At 41.6% G+C, this 17,168-nt stretch overlaps 1 protein-coding gene across 1 annotated transcript in view; it reads right to left on the reverse strand.

The window, feature by feature from the left end:
• Positions 1-5,140: 5,140 nt before the first annotated feature.
• Positions 5,141-17,168, reverse strand: part of Ncbp3 (nuclear cap binding subunit 3) — a 34,337-nt gene continuing 22,309 nt past the window's right edge. Inside the window, exons 8-13 of the mRNA XM_041664485.1 lie at positions 16,915-17,014; positions 15,818-15,921; positions 13,009-13,294; positions 10,234-10,391; positions 8,086-8,247; positions 5,141-6,608 (exon numbers count right to left, since the gene is read on the reverse strand). Of these exons, the coding sequence (XP_041520419.1) occupies positions 6,373-6,608; positions 8,086-8,247; positions 10,234-10,391; positions 13,009-13,294; positions 15,818-15,921; positions 16,915-17,014 (1,046 nt within the window). The 3' untranslated portion in view covers positions 5,141-6,372. The remainder of the gene's footprint in view (positions 6,609-8,085; positions 8,248-10,233; positions 10,392-13,008; positions 13,295-15,817; positions 15,922-16,914; positions 17,015-17,168) is intronic.

Genomic DNA, 17,168 nt, shown 5'->3' on the forward strand with positions numbered 1-17,168 from the left:
AGAGACTCCACAGGCAGACTTGTGACTTTGGTACACTGAGTATCACTAGCACTCTAGAATTTATCAATAAAACACAACTTCCATGCTTTACCAGGCTGAATGGTAAATATAGGGAAAAAAATGTTCTTTGTTCTACCCTCAATGTTACTGTGATTTTTGAAATTACCTCAAAAGAAAAAGTTTATAGAGCCATGGAAAACCTATAATCCTAGTGTTTAGGAAGCTGATGTAGGAGGATTGACAGTTCTAGACTAGTTAGGGCTCTAGGCCAGAACAGTTTGTGTAACCAGGGAGACCATCTAAGACAGGCTTCTAAGGCAGCAATTCCTTGACTGCTCCCAGAAACATCAAAATTCTGTGAAATGCTTATAGAGTTTCGGAGGAGTCAGGACTACTCTGTCTGCTAAAATCTGCCCTACAAATACAGGACCAGCTTTAAACATTTGCTGCTGGTCACATGCATTTTACAATCTGTCTTGAAGCAAAAGTACTGTTCTCAATAATACCAAAAATACAATACTTTCTTCTTTGAGCTCTTACTTTTAAAGGGGGAGGAAAAGGCTCAGGTTCTAAGCTACATCTTACTAAGTACAGCTTAAAAGCAGAGACAGGCACAAGAGCTGTTCTAGCAGCTGCTACCTCCTGCCTCCTGTTCTGGGTTGCAGTCACCTATCCAGACAGGACCAGGGCTAAGAACTGGTTCAGGGTTCCCTCTCTGGAGCTCCGACTTAGCCGCCAGCATTATTTCCTTCTATCCTAGGGATGATAAAAAAAAAAAAAAAAAATCTTGGGAGAGGAAGAGGTTAAGAGTAACTCTGCTCTTGTAGTGGCTCTGGACTGGGCTCATGGCTGTCTAATCCTTTTTCTTTCAGATACCAGTCGGATCCAAGCATGCTCTTTCTGGTATTATAGATTTTTGGGGTTTTTTTTTGGGGGGGGGGGTTTGAGACTAGGTTTCTCTGTGTAACAGCCCTGGAACTAGCTCTTGTAGACCAGGCTGCCCTCAAACTCACAGAGATCTGCCTGCCTCTGCCTCTGAGTGCTGGGATTAAAGGCGTGCGCCACCACTGCCCAGCTCTGGTATTATGGACTTTCTAAACCCACTTCTGGCCATTACGTGGCTGAGGACACAGTCACCTTAACTCAAGCAGCGTGCCCTTTTCTGTTTCTTTCCCCTTGCTGTCTGCTGCGATTTACAACTTGCCTGGCAGCTTTCTTTCAAACCCCAATAAAACTGTCCTCAAGTTTAAAAAAAACAAAACAATTCCCAGCAACCTTTCTAGAGCTAGATGAACTCCAGCTCAGATGTGGCAGATCATCAACATTTGAGTTTTCTGAGATCCACTTAATGATAGCTCCTTATTGCACACATGGAATATCAAGGACTACTCTGGCCCACTTTGCATCTGGGGAACTCAGCTAGAATCAAAAAAAGGCACACAAAATGGTGTGCGAGCTGCGTTATCAAAGTCATTCATTTCCCAAATACTTCTGAAATTCTACTTACACTGGGCTGGCCTGGTTCAGGGATACAGAGAAAATACCATGAAGACACCTGCTCCTGAGGAGCTCACAGGCTGGAAAGGAAAACAAGAACAAAACATGAAAATAAAGCATTCCATATACGTGGCAGAAAAATGAGGCCTGGCCCATAAGAGGCACAGGCCTGAGGGTCGAGCTGCTCTTCTGGCTGGAAGCTTACAGTCTCACAAATGTTCATAGAGGACCTGCTGGGTCAGTATGGTGACAACCAATGTACAAGTCAAACATGGTCCCTGCTCTCACGAGCTTACAGCCTAGCAAACGTATTAACCAGGAATAGGAAGTCAAAGTCCAGTAAAGTGTGCTGGGTGGGCTGGAGGCATGTGGTTTGCATTATCCGAGTCACAGGATTAAACGCGAAGCACTTGTCTGAAAAGTAAACAAACAAAAACAGTTGCAAGGCGATGGAGCCCCACGGTCTCCATCCTCCCCTCAGCAAGCCCAGGCAAGCTGGGTGGGAAACCCCCAAACATTTTGTGCTTCTGCTGCTCCTGTGGCCCAAGTTCCCAAGCTTCTTAAAAGTGACCTCACTGGGTGTGGTGACACCAAAACAAGGGAGCATTTGCATGACATGGTCCTAAATCGCAGATCCAACTACTTCACTTAGTACTCAACCAAATTAAGAGTAACCCTTTTCCACAAAGGTAAGAACTACAAGAACCGGGGCTGGAGAGATGGCTCAGCCCCGCTCTTCCAAAGGTCTTGAGTTCAATTCCCAGCAACCACATGGTGGCCCACAACCATCTGTAATGAGGTCTGGTACCCTCTTCTGGCTAACTGTATAAATAATAAATAATTTTTTTTTTTAAAAAAAGAACTACAAGAACCTTATGAAGCTGGTCTTCAATGTGGCACCTGCCTTGGGATTTCCAAGAGGTATTTTGATTAGATTACACTCTTTTTTTTTGTTTGTTTGTTTTTTGAGACAGGGTTTCTCTGTGGCTTTGGAGCCTGTCCTGGAACTAGCTCTTGTAGACTGGCCTCTAATTGATTAGATTACACTCAATTTTAAAGTCGGGCACTGACTTAGGATCTAACCCTGGAGTCAGCTAGGATTCCTTTATAGAAATACTGGGACACACTCACAAGGAAACCAGTATTGAGGAATGCCTCTTAAAATCTTGATCATGAGAGAAATCAAGAAGGCAGTCTGGAAAAAAATGAGAACTGTCCACAGGTACTGCCAGGGGCCATCCTGACCAGCTCCACAGGCTATCAAAGAAGTCTGTGATTCTACTCCAGAAGGGATGGTGAGGTTCTGCAAAGGTTTCAAGCAGAGTAACAATAAGATCAGACTGATATTTTAAAAGTTCATCTTGTTATACATGAAAATATGCCCAACATACCCAGGCATGGTGATGCATACCTTTAATCTCAGCACTTAGGAAGTAGAGGCAGGCAGATCTCTGAGTTCGAGGTCAGCCTGATCTACAGCCAGGGATACATGGAGAAACCTTGTCTTGAAAAGCCAATAAAATAACGGGGGGGGAGGGGGATGAGGAAGAGGAATAAATAATGGGCAATAGCACTAGTCATTAGGAAACTGCAACTCAGAACCATTCAGGGACTGGGATATAGCTCAGTGGTACAGCACTTGTCTGCATGTTCAAGGTCCTGGGTTTGATGCCCTACACTGCAACAAAACAAAACAAAACACTGTGCACCCACACACACACACACAATGAAATACCGCTTCACAGTGAAAAATGAGTATTGGAGAAGATATGATAAACTGGAATCATGACTCCATGGTAATACAACTTGGCAATTCCTCCAAAGACAAAAGGTAAGAGCTACCATGATCTATAGATTCCATTAATTTCAGCATTTGGGAGGCAGAGGCAGGTGGATCTCTGTGAGTTCGAGGCCAGTGTGAGCTACAAAGCAAGTTCCAGGACAGAGAAACCCTGTCTCAAACCCCCCCCCCCCCCCAAAAAAAAGAATAAACACACACATCCATGAAGGGGAGCTGCACACAAATACTCACAGAAGCCTATTCATGATAGTCTCAAACTAGAAACCACAGAATGCCCATTAAGTGAATGATAAATATACAGATAATTTAAAAAACTTAAAAAAAAAAAGCACTGAGAAGCACATTGCTGGCACACCTTTAATGCCAGCACTTGGGAAGCAGAGGAAGACAATTTCTGTGAATTCAAGGCCAGCCTGGTCTACATAGGGAGCTTGAGGGGCCAGGGCTACACAATCAAAACCTGTCTAAATATATATATACAGAGAGAGAGATGAAGGATGAGTGCTAGGGGGAACACAATGTTTTTGGTGATGAAAGTGTTCTAAAGTTGATTATGATACTGGTTACACAACTCTGTAAATAGCCTACAGCCAACTGAAATGTATACTTTAAATGGATAAACTAAATACTACGTAAATAGTCTCTCAAGCAAAATTCACTCCAGTTACATGAAGAATGGAGAGGGAGAACTGAGAGAGGCTGCTGCAGAGAGGGAGAATAGAAGCAGGGAAGGATTCTTGGGTTCAGGCTAGAGGAGGGCCAGAAGCTGTCTGGCCCCTCTATAAAGAGGGGGAGTAGGAAACAGAGATGAGGTATCTGCGATTATTATCAAGCAGCAAAAAGTGTATTTAAAACCTTCTACATGGAGTAACCCCACATGTACAGAAAGTACCCTGGAGAAAGTATACCCAGCTGTCTGCAAGACTATCCTGACTATCCACCATCACTCCTAAGCATACAGGGCTCAAGGTATTGAAGACCTGAGCAGGTATTGAAGACCAAGTGCAGGCTGGAGAGAGAGGCTGGGAAGGCCATCACTACCTATCTTCTATAAAGTCCTCCCCTCGTTTCTAGCAGGAGACTGAGAAGTGCTCAAAGGCCCTAGGCAAATGGGTCTGGACTGGTGGATGGAAAGCATCATAACTGAGGAACAAAAAGAAAGCCGGGGGAGTTGCCTAAGCCCTAAGGAAAACATGTCAGTTGGGAAGATCTCCAACCCACTGACAGAACCAGAGCCAGTGCTTAAGCACATACCTGCCCTGTCTTCCTGACACACTGGCCACCTCAACGGAAAACATGCTGCAGACATGGCTTCAAGAATAACAAAATATCAAGTAGATATCAACAAAGCCAGAAACTGCACCAGACCATTTACTTGCTTCATGGGGAAAGGAAAGCTCAGGACCACTGGGCAGGGTCCGGGTTGGCATCCAGGTCTGCCCTTTTTCTTTTCATTCTACCAAGTCTGAACCTCTAAGAACATGACTGTGAGCTGTGAGCCACACAGGACCAGAGAAGCTTAGAAACCTTAGCGGCCTTAGGTCTGAACTAGCAGAGAAATCAAAGCTACCTCTTTCTGGGATACACAGAAGCCAAACAATTTTGGTTATATGGGGGGAGGTTAACCAAATAATACATATGACACAGGTTTGTTACAACTACAGTTCTTAAGCCTTTCTGCTTCTTTTCTTATGACACTGTTCATTCACAATGTAGTCAACCACCAATGGGACATGTGCTCAACCACAAGTCAAGTGCTCTATGGATGAGAACAACCCAGGCACGTGAAGAGCGTGACATCCCAAAGTGACAGTGGCTCACCATCATCTCGAACTCCAAGATTCTAATGTGCTTAAGTGAAACATCAGTTTTACACCTGCAGAGGAATACAGTATTAAATACTGCAAACTAAAAGTGAGATGAAAGGCCGAATAATCAACTGACTTTCCATGGTAAAAGAATTTGAAAGAAGACTAAAAATAAACTAAAAATTTCTGAAACTACTATCTTATTTGCTAGTTTTGAATACGTCTTCAGTGACAAGTCAGAGACAAAAGAATGAATTATCAACCCATGCCTTTTAGAAAAGCTGTAATGAACAAGAAGAGTCCATTGCAGATGGACAGTTTTTCCTACAGTGGCCACAAAGCAAGTTGAATTCATGTACAACAGACCATACATTTAGTATCATTTAAAATAAAGACTCTTCTCTTTGCCTTCTTCCAAAGTATATAATGTGTATATTTAACAACACAAGAGACACCACTTGAGCTTCCCCTGTAGCCAACAGGAGGAATATCCACATATAAAAATTAAAAATTTAAACTTTTAAGTCATTAATAGTTTTTGAACATAATACAGACTTAGAAATTGTTCAACATTAACCCAAGACCCCATCCCTAAGCACATAAATCATCTTCAAATTCAGAAGCCAGAGCTGCCTGTCCCTAGAAGTCCCACAGTACTACCTTGACCTTCACATCAGGCTCATAGCCAATAAAGGACCTAACAGAAACTCCTCAGGGAGGAATGGAAGCCATTGCTGCTACATGTCTATCTATCAGGGAGGGCAGACGCAGCCAGGTCAGGTCTATAAGATTCAGCCCCCACACTAAGGTCCTGGAAGGCTGGGCAGGCAGCTTCCCTCATCTTCCCCCAAAGACTGTCCAATAAGCACCTGGGAACTGACTTTTCTTGGGAAAAGGGTGCTGGCAAGAGCTGTCAGAGCCAAGGCAACAGTGAGAAGTTCTCTGCTCTTTGGATGAACCATGTAAAACATTTCTTTTAAAAGACACAATGTTAAAAATATTAAGAAAACGTCTACAAAATCTGGAGGGTTGCCTTTTTCTCCGAGGGTAAAGCTTGTGGGGTGGTGGGGAGAAGACTTGAGGGCCCAGAACTGTAGCTCTGCAGCACAAGCAGAGACGCCCTTCAACACTCATTACACTCCAAAACTGTCCTACTGGGACAGCAAGAGTTCAGGGTGCAGGCAGGAGGGAAGGGAGCCAGCTGTTTCTACTGTGTGCCCCACCCTCAGAATGTCAGGTCTGAGGACAGCTGCCAAGGCCAGGGCATCAGGACTCTGCTTCTGAACCAGAGCTACTTTCCCGGCTGACTTCAATCTGGAGCGACGGCAAGCTATCTAGCCGACTTTTTTTCTGGCGAGATTGTTCTTTCTCCTTAATCAAAGCACCCCATGCCCTCTGAAGCTCTGAGTCATCTTCCTCAGCACCAGACGGCCTGTGATCTACTTTCTTCATGTTCTTTTCTTTGGTCTTGGGTGTAGATCCTAAGCGAGTCCATAAACCACCTGTTGGGGTGAGAAGACACCTCAGTTTGGCAGTCAATGCTGAGCACCAGAAAATCCCGAGGAAGCAGGTGTACTGCCAACACCTGCCATGCAGAAAACATCAGCAGAGGCAGTTGGCACCAGTGTGCAAGTGGACAGTTTGTGACTCAGTGAAAGAGGCTCAAAACAGGTGGTCCCACACCGAGCATAGGACAATCACCTTAGACTTCCCTGATATATTTGTCCCTCTCCTGGTGAGAAGCATCTTGTCCCATGCTCATACCATCCCAGTCTACTAGGAACTGCAAGCTCTAACATTCTGCAAACTGAAGGGTCTAGTTTAGACGATTTTCAGGCTTTTAGCTGACTTTTAATTTTTAAAGAGTTTTATTGAACTGAAGAAATGGCTCAGCCATTAAGAGCTCTTGGCCTTGCAGAAGATCTGGTTAGATTCTGAATACCCACACGGCACCATACAATAATCCATAACTCCAGTTCCAGGGGATCTAATGCCCTCTTCCAGCCTCCAAGGGCACCAGACATATGCACGGTACAGAGACAAACATGCAAGCAAAACATAAAATATCAAAAAAGGGGAGTGTTTTATTAAAATAGAACAACAAATAAAAGTGGCATAGATACACTCCAAAGCAATTAAGTTTTATTTATAAAGAGTAAGGTAATCATGGAAGAATTACTATGGAAAAACGCTACACAAAGAGAACTAGATATATGTGTGGACAAAGTAAATAATGTAAAAATAAAAAGAAGCAAGGGTGTTGTGAAATATTACTTTAACTATATAAAGATGTGTTATATTTATTTATGTTGCAGAATATTTAACTACGTAAAGGTGTCTTACATTTGTTTATGCTGCATTTGTTTAAGATGTAAAAATGTGTTGCTTTGCCTGCCTACTGATTGGTCCAATAAAAAGCTGATCGGCCAATAGCTAAGCAGTAGAAGGATAGGTGGGGCTGTCAGGCAGAGAGAATAGGAATCTAGGCTCAGGAAAAAAACAAGAGAAAGAGAAAGAGAGAGACAAAAGGACATACAGAATGAAAGAAAGGTAAAAAGCCCCGAGGCAAAACATAGATGAAGAAAAACTTGTTAAAATAAGTTATAAGAGGGCTGGAGAGATGGCTCAGAGGGTAAGAACACTGGCTGCTCTTTCAGAGGTCCTGAGTTCAATTACAAGCAACCACATAATGGCTCACAACCATCTGTAATGAGATCTGGTGCCCTCTTCTGGCATGTAGGCATACATGCAGAAAGAACACCATACAAAAAAAAAAAATAAGTAAATCTTAAAAAAAAAAAAACCAAAGTCTGATACACAAGGACGTGTTCCCTCTTCTCCTTTCTAAGCTTCCTGTAGGTATGACGCTGATGCCAACAAAAGCAGTTATGCTAACTGCAGAGAAATAGGCACTGTCTCCACTTCTTACAACCACCGCTCTCCATTCCTTTCTGCCCACCAGTGTGAAGTGTTGCTCACCTGATTTCCTTTCCCGAGTATCAGAGTAGAGGCCTTTAACATCTTGCCTGGGAACACCTAGCCTACTATGTACATCCGAAGACGGTTCTCTCCGAACCACTTGATTACTACTAAAAGCCTTTTCTGGAGAATACGGTCTTTTTCCTAACCGTTGGCGAATATCTGAAAAAAGAGAAAAAGTATACCTGTTACCAAGCACGTGTGTTTTACTATAAAAGTACCAACCACCTAGGAATTTTGTCTTAGCTATAGTTTCTATTGTTGTTATAAAACATAATCAAAAGCATCTGGGAGAAGAAAGGGTTCATGTCACTCACACTTAATTTAACAATTCATTATCAAAAGCAGTGAGGGCAAGAACGCAAGCAGGGAAGAAGCCTGGAGGTAGGAACTGATTAAGGGGCCATTGAGGAGTGCTATTTACTGGCTCGCTCATCCTGCTTTCTTATCCCACCTGCTTTCTTATAACACCAGCCCAGGGGCAGTACTGCCCACAGTGAGCTGGGCCCTCCTATATCAACTATTAATAAAGAAAGCGCACCACAGGCTTGCCCACAAGCTACTCTGGTGGGAGCATTTTCTCAGTTGAAGTTCCTTCTCCCAAAATGACTCTAACTTATTTCAGGCTGACAAAAAAACTAAAGACCTGACCCCAGATCTCCCACAGTGAAGGCACAAGTTCTGGCATGAGAAGGCTTCTAAAGCCAGTTCTGTTCATAATTGATCTTGCTTCTCTTAGGAAAACTTAAAGCTTGGATGCAGAGGCTATCAGCTGATTGTTTGAAGCAAGTTTTCTTTCTTTTTTCTTTTTTGGCAGAACCAAGCAAAACTAAATAACATAACAGATTTTTCAGCTAACAATACTGCAAGCTCCCCACAATCCTTGGACATACGAGTCATTCTCAATAAACTTAATACATTTAACCAACAAGTATAATGAGTCTGGCAACAGGCCAAGGATAAAGGAACCATGTCCTAAACTAAATGCGTTTCTCCTCCAAGTCTGTCAAAAAGCTGCTGAACCTGAGGTTTCCACTAACAGATAGCAGCCACATATTCATCGGCCTCGAGCCTTGAGTCAGCTCTGACATCTTATGTAGCCCCCCCATGTAAGCCCCCCTGCAGAGCTCATGCTGAGCCTCCTTCTTGGTTTCTCTTCATCTTTCCTCCTCCCAAGGTTCCATTCTCAGCCTGTCTTCACCATCCCTGGGAAAGTTCTGCCCTTATTGTCTTGTTTTTTATGCCCACTACATTCTAGTCCTCCAAAATCATCTTTTTAAAATAAGAATCAGATTATTCCCCACCTTGAAAGATAGTTTATCAACTGCATTCAATCCCCTCCCAAGACCAAGATCTAAAGCTATTTTCTCCAAAAGCCTTCTCCAATTCTCTCCGCAGATCTATGGCAAGTGACTTGCACATGCTAGACTAGTAGCCACAAGCACACCCACACACTGTTCTATCAGAGTTTACGCACATATACAATCTAGTTCACACTCAACCGTGTATCTCACCATATAATTTAACTTTATTGGTTTAAGGTATAAAATATACCAGGGAAATAATACTATGTATTATTTAATATTATCTATTACTTCAGACAAAAGTACTAAAAGCTAGTTTTGCCAAAATCTGATTTTTATTTATGTTCTCATGAATCCAATGCCTCGCTAAAGATTTAGCTAAACACAATGAGAACAATTAAATCAGAAGAGCCTACCTTGAGCCCACCTGCTTTTGGAAGCTCAGAGCATTACACCTCGGAGGGGAAAGGTATCCCGGCAGTCAGAAGCCTAGGACTACCACAAAGTCACACTGCACAACAAACCTCACACAAGAGATTTATTGGGAAAGACATAGGAGGGTGGCTGTCTCTGCTTGGGAGAGAAGCAGCAAAGAACTGAGCAGGAGGCAGGCTCTATATAGAATTTCTTGTAGGAATGGAACTTTCCAGGGTGGCCTGGAATTGGTGGGATTCTGTGGCCCAATCTTGAGCTTTTTTATCTCTATAGGGCGGAACCTGGCTACCTGCATCCTGAGAGGCAGGAAACCGGCCATTACAACTGTTACAGTAGTTTGGTGGCCAGGCCTGGCTGGCCACTGGAGGGCTTTTAAGAAGGAAGACTGAGCGTGAAGAAAGAACAGTACCTGGTTTGGTGCTGCTGCCAACCGCCGGTCGTGGACACGAGTGCTGACGCTTTTCATCTAAGAGATGTCGGACATCTGCAAATTTCTCAGGTAGCAATTTGTTACCGATTCGATTTTTTATGTTGCTGGTCGATACACTATCTGCCCTCATAGAGTTCCTGTAAGTTAAAAAAAAAAAAAAAAAAAAAAAGCAGGGAGAATACAAGTAACCAACTTCAACTGTGAGACAAAGTACAAGCAAAGTCTCCTCCTTCAGAGAAACTCAACCTGAGATGACACTATTCCCTTACAAGAGCACTGATAATAGCTCACTCAGAACAGGATCAACACGCTGTGAAGAGACGGTGATGACAGCAGGGTGATTTCCACATGGTGCCTGGATACTTTACCACAGAACACAAAACTAATGGTCACGGTCTCCAAGGGCAGACAAACATAAGACAGATGCTTGCAGAGGCTGGAACTCTGCTCACCCAGGTGCAATCTGGATGCTAGTCTATAACCCCCTTCTGTAAAGAAGAGACTTCTCTGTCTGCAGACCATCCTACTATGAGAGCATTATTCTGCTACAATTTTCTATTAGGTAGTTCTATGAAAACTGAACACAGAGATGTGAACAAGGCCACACAAATCAACACTAGAAGCCCCTTTTCTTCCTATCAGCAAGTACCTCAGGAAGCCCAGGCCTGGTGGTGCAGGCTGCAAGCTCAGTTACTTGGGAGACTAAGGCAGAACAGAGGATGATCACAGATTCACATCCTGTCTATGTTACATAGCACATTTATATCCAGCCTACTTGGTTTAGTGAGATACTGTCTCAAAATTGCAGAAACTTTAAATAAAATCTATACTTATTGAATCAGCTCATTAAAATAACTATGTTCTCTGTTCAGAGGTCCATAAAAATTAGGACGAACAATAGTTTCTAAACCCAGTAAAAGTGTGAGTCACAGGCAGTAATGTGGACAAGGCCCTAGAAAGGAAACTCTAGCAACACATACAGATTTTTAAATACATGCATTTTTCTTTTTCTTTTGATTTTTTTTGAGACAGGTGTAGACCTGGCTGTCCTAGAACTTGCTCTGTAGACCTACCTGGCTGGCCTTGAACTCACAGAGATCAGCCTCCTCCTGCCTCCCAAGTGCTGGGATCAAAGGCGTGTGCTACCTCCACCTGGCAACACATGTATCTTAAACACATGTATCTAGCAACACATATAGAATTTAAAACACATGTATTATTTCCTATAACAAGGCAGACTTTGAGGAATCTATTTAGCTAACACAGTATTAACAGAAACGTCATTAACTATTAAAAGGGATTAGTTGTGGTGGAGTATTCCTGTAATCCCAGCACTCAGGAGGCTGGGGAAGAGAATGAAAACACAAAGCCAGAGCTATGCACTGAAACTCAATCTCAAAATAAATAAATAAATAAAAAATAAATAGGACCAGCAAGATAGCTCTGCAGGTAGGCGTACTTCCTTCCAAGTCTGAGCACTTATGTTCAATATTCAGAACCACACAGTAGAAGAGAACCAACTCCACAAGGTGTCCTATGACCAACACACATGGACTGTGGCATAGTCACACATGATAAAAAATTAAAATAATAAATTTTATAAGTAGTTAAATAAATGATAATAGTGTTAAACAATGTACTACATATGATGGAAGAAATAACAGATGTCTGGAAATAAAAGTGGTTTTCACTTTTTATACTGTCTATGCAACAACTATTACTTATATAGAGAAAAAATTGGATGCCTCCATCAAATACTAATAAAGGAATAAAAATTAGGGTAAAAATGGTTGCAACATGAAGAGAGACTGCATTTGTAATTTGCACTTAAAAATCAAATTGTGGGGCTAGAGAGATGATGGCTCAGCAGTTAAGAACATCAGCTGCGGGCTGGAGAAATGGCTCAGAGGGTAAAAACACTGGCTGCTCTTCCAGAGGTCCCGAGTTCAATTCCCAGCAACCACATGGTGGCTCACAACCATCTGTAATGTAATGAGACCTGGTGCCTTCCTTGCCAGCAGTACATTGTATGCTTAATAAATAAATCTTTAAAAAAAGGATTTTTTAAAAAGATTTATTTATTTATTTATTATGTATACAACATTTCTTCCATGTATGCTTGTAGGCCAGAAGAGGGCACCAGATCTCATTATAGATGGCTGTGAGCCACCATGGTTGCTGGGAATTGAACTCAGGACCTCTGGAAGAGCAGTCAGTGCTCTTAACCTCTGAGCCATCTCTCCAGCCCTAAAAAAAGGATTTAAAAAAAAAAGAACATCGGCTGCTTTTCCAAAGGACCTGGATTTGAACTTCAGCACTCACATGGCAGCTTACAACCATGTGTAACTCCGGTTCCTGGGGATTTGATGGCCTTTTCTGACCTTCAAGGGCATTGCATGAATATGGTACATAGATATTTGGGAGGCAAAACACTTATAAAACAAAAATAAATATTAAAAAAAATCAAACTACAGAGTAAGAATATATCTCAGTGGGAGAGTGCTTTGCCTAGCAGTATGTACACAAGAGGTCTTCTGTTCAATCATTAGTATTTCCAAAATAAATAAATAAGTAAATTTAATTTAAAGTTAACATCATTAAAAAGAGGAAAAGTATTAGTTGGGAGGTGGTAGCACACACCTTTAATCCCAGTACTTGGGAGGCAGAGGCAGGTGGATCTCTGTGAGTCCCAGGACAGCCAGGGCTGCACAGAGAAACCCTGTCTCAAAAAAACAAACAAAAAAAGTATTTTACCTAATACTTTTCAACTGAGATTCCACTTCATCTGCATACATGGTCATCTTCATGCTTTTCTTTGGGGAGGGAGTGGAAATCATCTTCAGTTCTAGATCATAGTCCATCTCATCTGAGTCTGAGCTGCTCGCACTGGACCGCCTAGACACGCTCCGCTCACGGGGCTGCTTGAGAGTAGGGAGTTCCTCATGGTACTCCACCACGACCCTGTCATCTGCATCCATGTCTTGGTCCTCTTCTTCCTCTTCCTCTTCTTCAATGGGTTCCTCGGGAACATTCACTAATCCTGAAGAAATTTAACCCAAAGGTTAGAAAGAACTAAATTTAAGGCTAAACTAACAAGTATGATTTCTACTCTACATAGGTAGAAGAAAAGACTATGACCTCCGAAACTGTACTGGAGTATTTACCATCTGTAAAAGTGCCAACTGGAAGCGATTCTTACTCTTACTTATTTATCCAAGAGACTGGATAAAACATGAATGCAGTAGTATAAACTCATGTACAATATGAACAATCTTCATTTTTTGAGTTTTATATTTATAAATCTGTCAGATTTATTTGTGGCTCCTAAATCAACACTCAAGGTACTGTCAAGAACACATGCAGACTGATAGAAAACTAAGTGCTTCTTCCTAACCAAGGCAACAGCAAAACCACCTTCTTATTCATGACTCATACTATAAGCAAGGTCCTTTTCAATTTATTAACCGCTATGTTTTCACTTTTTGTGCTTTCTCTTGATAATTTTACTGCTCAAAAATGTCCCTGCTGGGCAGTATTGGCACATACCTTTAATTCCAGCACTTGGGAGGCAGAGACAGGTGGATCTCTGTGAGTTTGAGGCCAGCATGGTCTCAGAACGTGTTCCAGAACAGGCTCCAAAGCTATGTAGAGAAACTCTATCTCAAAAAACCAATAAACAAACAAACAAATAAAATGATCCCTGAGCTGTAAATGGTGGTTTATGCCTTTGATCCCAGTATTGAGAGGCAGAGGCAGGTGGATCTCTGAGAGTTCAAGGCCAGTCTGAACACGTTGTGTTCCAGACACAAGGGCTACAGAAAGAGACTCTGTCTCACAAAAAAAAAAAAAAAAAAAAAAAAAAAGAAGAAGAAAAGAAGAAGAAGAAAGAAAGTCCCATTAAATACAGTGAGTGAAGTGTTGTTTAGTAAAAGGATGGTGGTCCACCTCATGAAGAAAACACCAACACTACATAAGCCTTATTCAGGCATGGGTTACACGCTGTCAGCTGTTAATTCAATGCCAATTAATTAATAGTGCATATTAAATCAGCTGTCTTTAAATAGAAAAATGGGCACAGCAATATTACACACTGATTAGTTGATGAAAATAGTGTGATCCGATGTTTTGTACAGTTCACTAATTCAACGTTCAGTGTAACTTCATGCCATGTAATAGTCCTCAATAATAAAAATCAACATTACGGACTGGAGAGATAGCTTAGGTTAAGAGCACTAGCTGCTCTTCTAGAGGTCCTGAGTTCAATTCCCAGCAACCACATTTTAGCTCATAACCATCTGTGATGAGATCTGGTGCCCTTTTCTGTCCCACAGACATACATGGAGGCAGAATGTCACATATATAATAAATAAATCTTTAAAAAAATCAACACTAACTCTAAAGCTTATGGGCTCTTGGTCTAGAAAGATGGCTCAGTTGGTAAGAGTGCACACTCCTCTTGCAGAGAACCAGAGTTTGGTTCCCAGAGTGGATGGCTTGTAACTCCAGCTCCAAAGGAATCTGACACTCTCTCCTAGCCTCCACAGGTACTATACAAACCAATCTTCTCATCCTCATATAATTAAAATAAAATCCTTTTCAAAAAGAAATATGAATAATGTTTGTGGTAACTGGAAAAAGCAAATATAAAGTATACCTATAATAATTATAATTTTATGAAAATAGATGAATCAAATAAGTGAAAAATGAAATCAGTTACTGTATTAGGATACTTGAATTAGGGGTAATTTACTTTCTAATTCCTTAGAATAAAGAATAGGTTACAAAACTATCTTTGTTTTTTGAGTCAGGTTTTCTCTGTATAGCCCTGGCTGACCTGGAACTCAGAGAGATCCACTGGCCTCTGCCTCCTGAGTGCTGGAATTAAAGTCACGTGGCACAGGCGCAGCTGACAATATGTGGAAGAGTGTGACAGAAAATGTGTGCATCTCTAACACGCACATCTCAAAGATACAATTCTGCACACACCCATCAGCCAAAAGTGTGCACACTGTGCTGCTGACATACATAGTTCTATAAAGCATGCAGAAGACTGTACACAAGTTCAAAATAAAAGTGAATCTTCTAGAAATCATAATGAAAATGGTTCCTTTATAATAAACATACAAGAGAGAAAGAAAAAAAACTCAAGTCATAATGTCCCATGTTTTAGTAGCATTCATATGCAAAAAACAATGTGTAAAAACACTCAACTCCTCACATTACCAGAAAAGAAAATAAATTCAGTTCATCTGATAAGGTTTGTTCATGCAGTTGTTGATATTAATAGTAGAAAAATTAAGTTCCTAAGAAATTTTATTTTAATTTTCTCTCTGTAACGTATGGTCTTTTTGTTAGAACCGTTATAGAAAATCATGTGACCTCTTGCATGGGCAATTCAAAATTAATCATGATTTGACTTACTTTCCTCTATGTTGGCAGAGGGTGAGGGCAAAGAAGAGAGAATAATAAAGTTTGGAACCTTAAAAGATTGTGTTAAGAATAAAAATACGATTTCGAGAGCCAAACATGTGTTTGTCTACCCAAGAGCTGAGCAGGCAACTACCGGAATGTCGGTGTTTATACGACGTCAAGCCAACGTCATCCCCAATCAGGGCTCTCTTCTTGATCACATCCCGCTGAATGCGACGGGAATGATATCTTCGCTTCCTGCAATATTGCCAAAATAAGCACACCATCAGAAACCAATAAGAAGGATGCTGAAATCCACTTCATTCCAGCTCCACAATGGCACAGCGTTAGGTGCCGAAGCAGCGTTCTCACACCATTTGCTACAACTAAGAATCGTGAGTGCTTCCCTCACTTTCCTTCAGTCCACAGGATGTTCTGACATTCCGCCACAGAACACCAACTGAAGGAGGAAAAACAGCTGAAGTAGTGTTCAAATTATTGTCATTTTAAGCCAGCACTTGGGAGGTAGAGGCAAGAGGATCAGGAGCCCAAGGTCCTGCCTGGCTACATAAGAGTTTGAGACTTGCCTGGACATGAGACACTGTTTCAGAAAACTAAAACCAAAACAAAACATTTTGCAGTGGTCACCAGTGAAGACAGAGACTTAAAACTGACAAAAAGTATTGAGACTACAAGACTCTTGAATGCCTAACCAAAATGGGACATCTATACCATCCTTTCCAAGTCTCAAGAAACACTGTGGAAGAAGGGCCAGAAAGAATGTAAGAGCGGGAGAAGAGTGAAGTGGGGTGGAACACTGAGTTCTTGCTTATGGCAGATTGCCACACTCTGAAACTCACAGCTGTGACTGCCTGCACAAAACCTACACAAGACTGAGTTCATCAATTCCTATTATTATGGGGAGGGACTCACAGGACACCACAATTTATATGCAGTTTGTAGTTGAGTGGGGAGGGAAAGATCTCCTTCAGTGACTACTGCTAAGAAAGCCATGCTCCTGTAAAAAGCTCTAATGAAACTCATGGGTCACTCACACACCAAAGAGAGACATCAAAGTAGAAGGGAGCTAGTTGGAAAAGGAATGGGTAGGGACAGGGGAGACCAAAATCAAACTATCAAAATACATTATATACACGTACATGGATGTCATAATAAAGCCTATTATGTGCAATTAATATATGCTAATAAAAGCATTAAGACAGTCATTATATTTTACAGTTTTTGACTCACCATGAATTGCTAAGAATTCCTTTCATGCCTCCATAATTGGGATTTCCATATTTCATATAATATTGACTTCTTCTGGCTGCTCCAAGTTCCTTTTTGTCATCTGAAAGTTAATAGAATAGATTCTTGTGAGTGGAAAGATAATATTGACTACTTGATTTTGGATTTGTTTTTTGAGTCAGAGTCTCCCGTAGCCCAGATTGGCCTTAAATTTACAATAAAAAGACCATATAACCTGCTGGGTAGTGTTGGCGTAT

Source organism: Microtus oregoni, unplaced genomic scaffold, assembly GCF_018167655.1.
Source record: "Microtus oregoni isolate MIOR12 unplaced genomic scaffold, Mior012 000015F_ref0000493, whole genome shotgun sequence".
In the NCBI taxonomy this organism is placed as follows: Eukaryota; Metazoa; Chordata; class Mammalia; order Rodentia; family Cricetidae; genus Microtus; species Microtus oregoni.